We start from the raw sequence: 7740 nt of genomic DNA on the forward strand, positions 1-7740 counted from the left end.
AAAATCTCCTACTATTGCCTCACATTTTAGACCTATTGCCTTGTGTAATGTGATCTACAGAATCAGTTCCAAGGTCATTGCCAATCGTTTAAAAAAGTGGCTCCCTGAAATCATCTCTCCTCTTCAAAGTGCCTATGTACCTGGCAGGTTGATTTTAGATAATACTCTGGTGTCTACTGAAGCAGCCCACTTCATGCATAAACTCAAGTCGCATGAGGAAGGTTTCTTCTCTCTCAAGTTAGATATAAGCAAGGCTTTTGACAGATTGGAATGGCCGTTTCTTTCAGCCATGTTAGTAAAGCTTGGTTTTTCTTCCAAATGGGTAAATATGGTGATGAGCTGTGTCACTTCAGTTAGTTATGCTTTGCTCATTCAGGGTGAACCCTCTGACACAATTTTCTCAACTCGGGGCATCCGACAGGGCGATCCTCTTTCGCCATATCTCTTTATTTTATGTGCAAAAGGTTTATCTGCTTTGATTTCACAAGCGGTTGAGTCTGGAGCAATTCAGGGTCTGAAGATGTGTCCTCAGGCTCCAATACTTCACCACCTATTTTTAGCTGATGATAGCATCTTATTTGGTGCAACTACTGTAGAGGAGTGTCTCATTTATAGAAATATTTTGAACACCTATGAAAGAGCTTCTGGACTGAAAGTTAACTTTCAAAAAACTCAGGAAATGCTTGCTGCCTTGTTAGAAGTCAAATGTGAGAAGGAGCATGATTGATACTTGGGCCTTCCATTACGATTTGGTAAGTCAAAGACTCATATTTTTCACTACATCAAGGAAAAATTATCCAAGAAGCTTGAAAATTGGAAGGCAAAAATTCTAAGCTGTGCTGGCAAGGAGATTTTGATAAAAGCAGTGGCTCAAACCATGCCACTTTATGCTATGAATTGTTACCTATTACCAAAGACTCTCTGTGATGATATACACAAGCTTTGTGCTTCTTACTTTTGGGGTGACACAAATGACAGAAAGAAAATCCATTGGAGAAGTTAGGAGAGGCTCTGTCTTACCAAGCATGAAGGAGGTATGGGTTTTAAAAATATTTATGCTTATAATGTTGCTATGTTAGCTAAACAGGGGTGGAGACTTGTTACAAATCCTTCATCACTTATAGCTCGATTATACAAAGCAAAGTACTTTCCAAATTGTGAGTTTTGGCAAGCGGATCTCGGAGATGCACCCTCCTTCTCTTGGAAAAGTATTCTTGCTGGAAGATCAGTATTGAAGGCTGGTATTCGATGGCGAGTTGGAGATGGGGTAAATATTCGAATATGGCATGTTCAGTGGGTTCCAAACTGCCCACAATCCCGCATTCAGAAACCATCTGAATCAGCTGTTGAGTATGCGGCAGACTTGATTGATTTCCAGACAAGACAGTGGATTCCAGATATTATTCATGCTACTTTTCACCCCATTGTTACCACTCAAATCCTCAGCATTCCTCTAGGTCGACATGGCATTCCTGACAAGCAATATTGGAATTTGGATAAGCGTGGTTGGTTCATGGTAAAGAGTGCGTATTGGATTGCTAGGGAACATGTTCTTGGCAATGCTCTTGCATCGACTTCCACAGGTGATCCTTTTAAGGAACTGTGGAGAAAACTTTGGAGAGCTCAGGTACCTGGAAAAGTTAAAATTTGTGTTTGCAGGGCCTGCTGCAACCTGCTGCCTACAAGAGAAAGACTCACTACAAAGGGTTATGATGGATTACTCAACTGCCCTCTATGTGATCACTAGATTGAAGACACATATCATACCTTCTATAAGTGTCCCACAACCTATACTTTGTTGTCCCAAGCTCCTTTTTACCTTCAACATTCTCTCATTCCTCAAATTCCTTTCAAAGAATGGATGTTGAGCCAAGCTGTGAGTCTCAAAGCCGAGGTCTTTGAGAAGCTAACGATGCTCATCTGGGGCCTTTGGAAAAATTGAAATACCATGTTATGGGAGAGCACAACACGTACATCAGCTGACATTTTCTTCAGTACTATGACATGGTTGGAAGAGTTTCAGAGGGCAACCAGCACTGACACTACACCTAGCCACCGAAGTACCCAAGTATGGAGGCCTGCTTCTGGGCACAACCTCAAACTCAACGTCGATGGAGCCTTCATCTCTCAATTAACACGAGGTGGAATTGGGGGGGGGGGGGGGGGGGGGAGTTTCTAAACTCCCAATGGAGTTGTAGTTGTTGCTTTTCAATCTGCTGTTCAGTATGCTAGTTTGCAGGTAGAGCTTCTTACTATTCAAACCGGACTGGCATTTGTGTAACAACAGCGTACTCACTCGGTCCTTGTTGAGACAGATTGCCAAAGAGCTGTACATATCCTTTCTGAACATGGAATTTTAGTTGAAGACATCCGGAACACCTTAAGACGTATGCCACAAGTCAAGGTGTGTTTTGCTCCCAGAACATGCAATAAGGTTGCACATAGGTTAGCTAATTTAGCCTTTGAATCTCAACAATGTAACAACTGGGTGAATCACGGGCCTGATTGCATCACAGACCTTGTACAAAAGGAGCTTCTCCCTCCTACTTAATTTAATAAAGCTCAGTATCTTTTACCTTAAAAAAGAAGAAGATACATAGTAGGTGAGGTAGATAACCAAATCTGAGTGGCAGCCTCTGATTTGTTACTCCATGATTAAATGTACAATGATTGGTCAAGGTTTTATAACCTCATGTCATAGATGGTTATCAGGAAATACTAAAAAATTTATATTCAAAACACGTAGGTTATTTTTTTTTTCTCAAGAATTAAGCTAATATTTATCCCTAGTTGTTATAGCGAGACATACATTTTGAATCTAGAAATCAGCGATCAATAATAAGATAAAACTTTAGCCTTATCTATAGATAATTGCTTACCACTGATGAGTTTTCTGCTCTCAACGGAGGAGATGATGAGGAAAAGACAGAGCACAAGAGCCACATTGAGGAACATGTTCATCTTGTTGTTGGAGACAGTCAAAGCCATTGTTGCTTTATATGTACGTAACTAATTAACTGCAAAGTTTTCTGTAACAAGTTTACTCTGTGAGTGATTGATCGATGGTTTGAACGACAGTGGAGAAGTAAAGCCATATTTATAGTATATGTGCTGCCTTAGTTGTTACTGGCCTGTCGGCTTTTCAAAAGTAAATTTGTCTAAGCAATCTTTGTGGAATCAGGTTATGGGTATCGGATTGTTGCGATTTGAGTAGTGAGTACCGACCATCATCTTATTAGTCTTTGGCAAGGAGAAGCAGAAAAACTCAAAGTCTCAAACTTGCTCAAACTTTAGCCTCACCTCCACTTTATGGAAAGTCTTCTGCATAAAATTATGAATATTGTGTTTATCTTCAATTCAAAGCATGCTTTCATTGTTTTCTACTTTTACAATCATCAGTTGGCATCCTCCGGTTTCGTCAACTAGTTTCTAACCTATTCTCATATCTGTTTTTGTTTCAAGAATGGATTTTGACTGATGACTCAGATCTTGTTTATCAGTTGCAGGTATTTTACCCAAGAAATAGTAAATCGGTTCCAGGTGTATTCTCTCCCCCTCTCCCCTTCACCCCATACTGTATGATCAATTTGTTATTGGGATCTTAAATCTTTTCGGTGTTCTTGGTTCCCGTTTCTTGCAATGGATTGTATTATGATTTGGCGTTCTTAGTTATGAAGTCGGTATTCTAAGATCTGGGTTTTGCATGTAGCACTCAAAGTATGCAATCAAAGGCGGAGGAGAGAGAAAAAGCTAATACAATTTGGAAGCACTGGTAAATGTTCAAAATCCATGGATCTGGGTGATTTGTTTGTTCCTGATCGAGGAGGCCATGGTGGTATGAAGCCAGATCAGCCTCCAAACATGGCAAGCTCTGCTCTTTCTTCTTCTCTGCCTCCCGCAATGTCTTCGTTGGTTCTGTGCTCTCAGCCATTGCAGTAGCTCAAGGTTCAGAGTGAAAAGGGATAAAACGGTCGCAACTAGATTGACTCATATTTGAGATGTTAATGTCTTTTTGTTTTGGGGGTGATCAGCCCGAGACTAAACTCTGTAAAATGGCTTCGTTTGCCAGTGAAGAAAATAAAATTCAGTGAGAGAGTTTCACATAGATTTTAGTTTACTTTCTTATTTCACACTGTTTTTTCATTCTTAAATTTATAGTATAATTTAATTTATAACAAATTACATATAAGTTATTGACCAAAGATGATTTAACAAATACATCTTTTAAAGATTGAATTAAACATATAAGGACTAAATCTTATAAATAAGGACAATTTACTCTCCACTTGCCACATGTCATGAGTTAATTTACTTTTTTACCTTTAATTACTTCTTTTGACTTATAATCCTTTTATAAGGATTAATTCATACAAATAAAGACAATTTGCTCTCCACTTGTCACATGTCATGAGTTAGTTTACTCTTTAACCCTTAGCTACTTCTTTTGACTTCTAATTCATTTTTGTTACTTTTTTCTTTTATTTTTTCCTGAGAATAATCTCTTTATGTTACTTTGTTTTCATGTGTCAATAAGATATTTACAATGCTAATGTTCATGCATGGATAATTAAATCTTAATTATTTTCTTTATTCCAAACTCTTTTTTATTCAAATCGTGCTACTTGCTACTGCACTTGTACTCGTGTTCTGCTGCTGCACTCATCATTGCCTAATCCTGCTACCGCACTTGTCTAATCCTGCTACTGCAATCATACTCGTCCATTTCTACTACTGCACTTGTCCTCATATTCTGCTACTGCACTCGTCGTCGTACAATCCTGCTACTGTACTTGTCCAATCCTGCTACTGCACTCATACTCGTCTAGTTATGCTATTGCCCTCGTCCTTGTATTCTTCTACTGCACTCGTCGCTGCCTAATCCTGCTACTGCACTCATACTCGTCCAGTTCTGGTACTGCACTTGTACTCGAGTTCTGCTACTGCACTCGTCATCGTCCAATCCTGCTACTGCACTCGTCCAATCCTACTCATCCAATTTTGCTACTGTCCTCGTACTCGTGTTATGCTACTACGCTTGCTACAGTCCTGAAAACACTTAATCAAATGCATGTAGAATGTGCATATGTTTCTAGATATTAAAGAAAGAAAAAATAACAATAGTAAAATGCATATACACAGCTACGAATGCTTTCAAAGATGCAACACAATTTAGAGCATAATAGTAACATAAACCCAACAAAAAGATACATAAGTTCATTGCACTAATAGGAAATGCGAAACTAGATCTTGTCATTGTAATTCTTCCATGAATCTTGTTATACATTCACACTGTCATAGTTAGCAAGGGGTAAAAAAAAACTAATAGGAAATGCGAAACTAGATCTTGTCATTGTAATTCTTCCATGAATCTTGTTATACATTCACACTATCAAAGTTAGCAAGAGGGTCACTCATAACACAAAGCCTAAAATGGTTTCTTCTACTTCAAATTGTAAGCCGTGTGACAAGCTAAAAGAACATTAAAAAATCAACATAATGAAGAACCATGAAGAAAAAATTACAAGCAACAATAACCAATTTACAGAGCAACCGGAAGGGGGCTGAATGGAGCCACCGACGCTCAATCCATTCGAAGTTCATATCCATCAATCTCAATTCATACGCTATCCGCCCTTCACAAAAGAATCTCAATTCAATTAAAGCCCCAGTATAACCAGCTGATCAAAGAACTTTCGAACCAGTGCTCTCATCTAAACAAAAGAATGTGTAAGCAATCCGATAATATTCAAGAACAATTCTCACATCTATCCTTGACCTTCAGAAGCTGGTTCCTCTTGAAAACCAAGAACCCAACTACACCAATCTGCAAATGGCAGCGATACCGGCAAACAAGAGCCCAACCTTCTTCCCTACAAGTGACGGAAGTGGCGCGTGAGAGGTTTGCAGACGACGAGGGATTCAGGTGTCGGACTTGGATTAGGATGAGAACGGCTAAATCGGCGGAGAGAAAAAGAGAGATTTTGGTCTGTGGCATACGCGTAAATATTTCATCAAGCTAAGCAATTTGGTCATTTTTCATTAAAATTGGGAATCAGGCTTGCATCATTCTGTTTTTGGGCCTGGGCTCATGTCTTTATTTGTATAAATATTTTTGAAAATAAGTTTTCTGTATTTATATCTTTGGTCATGTGCTATTATGTAATTTTCTATTTTATTTATCATATGTGATATATTAATGGGTCCCATGCACTAAAAAAACTCACACTGATTCTTCTATCCGTGGGGGAAGACCAAAGACCATCCCCAAATAGAACAGACATTGTATCTGTGAATGTAGGGTAGCCATTGGGCTTCCCACAGAGATTTTAGTAGCTATTAGGATTTATACTCACTGATTTCGATAAGTGTGTTTAGCTCTTTTTGCTAGTAGTGACTGCATGTTGTGGTGAATTTATTAGTCATACACGTGAACATCTTATATGGGGTGACATGGAGCATGTTTGGCCGCAAGACATGCGCACGTAAGATTATAATTTACTCTGATATCATGAGAAAGTAATTTGGATTTCACAACCAAAATCAATTGACAATGTTGGCGTGAGTCATACTTACCTTATTTATGTAGATATTCTGTAATATTATGTGATTTGTAATATTCTGTAATATATGTAGTATTATTAGATTTACTACTTGCCTTAGGAGTAGTAATTGTCTTATTAAGCACAATTGTAATTTGTATGTAATTCATTCTTGTAAGGTGAATGAAATATCTAAGTTATTCAGCCAAAATTGTCTCTTGTTCTTTGTTATAATTTGACTTGGTATCAGAGCAGAGATCCGATCCTGGACTCTGACTCATTGTTCTTTGATCCTTGACTCTTGTTCTGTGTGCTTGGATTTGTTCCTTGTCCTTTGATCCTTTCATCACCGTTGCCTTCTTATATTCCAAGTACTTTGTTGTTTTTCCTTCCACTGCATATTCACCATGGTGAAAGCTCCTTCTTCTCTACGTCCCTCTCCTCAAGGTTCTTCCCCCTTGTTCTCCTCAAGTCTGACTTGTAACTACTGCAAGAATCCAGGCCACATCAAAGCAAATTGTTACAGGTTGGTTGGTTTTCCAGTAGGCTACTTTGATAGGCTCCGACCTCAGGATAACAAACCCAAGGGAAAGGCTGCGGTGACAAAACCAGATCACAACAACTAATTTGCTGGTAAGGATACCGCATCCGTAAGTTGCGGTGGTAATGGTAAGATTGGAGTTGCTTTAAAAATTTCTGGTTTTACTGGTGGCAATACTTGGATAATTGATTCTGGAGCATCTGACCATATGACCTATGATCGTAGTTTCTTTCTTTTTCTCAATCCACCCTCTATTTCCTCTGTTGTCAATGCCCATGGTGATTCTTTTCCTATTTTAGGAATAGGGTATGTTCGTCTCACCCTTTCTTTGACACTACATGATGTTCTTTATGTCCCTGATCTCTCTTATCATCTTATATCTGTGCCTCAGCTTAATACTCAATCTCGGTGTTCTGTAACATTTTTTCCTTTGTATGTAATTTTTCAGGACCTCCTCACCAGGGAAATAATCGGCAGGGGTTATCTAAGGGGTCGACTATTCCATCTGGATTGCATGTTTGTCGGAATGAAGCCGGAGAAGGCAGTCCAAGCAGCTTTGATTTCGACTGGGGTTACTAATCAAGTTGAAGAATTATGGCTATGGCATCAGAGATTGGGACATCCTTCCTTTAGTGTCATGAAGAAATCTATGTCATCCTT

General features: G+C 38.9%; 1 protein-coding gene across 3 annotated transcripts; it reads left to right on the forward strand.

The window, feature by feature from the left end:
* The first annotated feature begins 2803 nt into the window (after positions 1–2803).
* Positions 2804–4120, forward strand: LOC112180658. Of its 3 annotated transcripts, XM_040511935.1 has the most exons (3): positions 2804–3001; positions 3501–3540; positions 3710–4118. In XM_040511935.1, exons 1-3 carry the CDS (start codon positions 2885–2887, stop codon positions 3937–3939), a joined length of 387 nt encoding a protein of 128 aa, XP_040367869.1. In that variant the 5' UTR covers positions 2804–2884; the 3' UTR covers positions 3940–4118. The 3 variants fall into 3 exon arrangements, 1 of the variants encoding a protein (XP_040367869.1); XR_005803846.1 differs by having other exon boundaries at positions 2804–3506; positions 3710–4120; XR_002928387.2 differs by having other exon boundaries at positions 3182–4120.
* The last annotated feature ends 3620 nt before the right edge of the window (positions 4121–7740 follow it).

Source organism: Rosa chinensis, chromosome 7 (assembly GCF_002994745.2).
Source record: "Rosa chinensis cultivar Old Blush chromosome 7, RchiOBHm-V2, whole genome shotgun sequence".
NCBI classification, from domain to species: Eukaryota; Viridiplantae; Streptophyta; class Magnoliopsida; order Rosales; family Rosaceae; genus Rosa; species Rosa chinensis.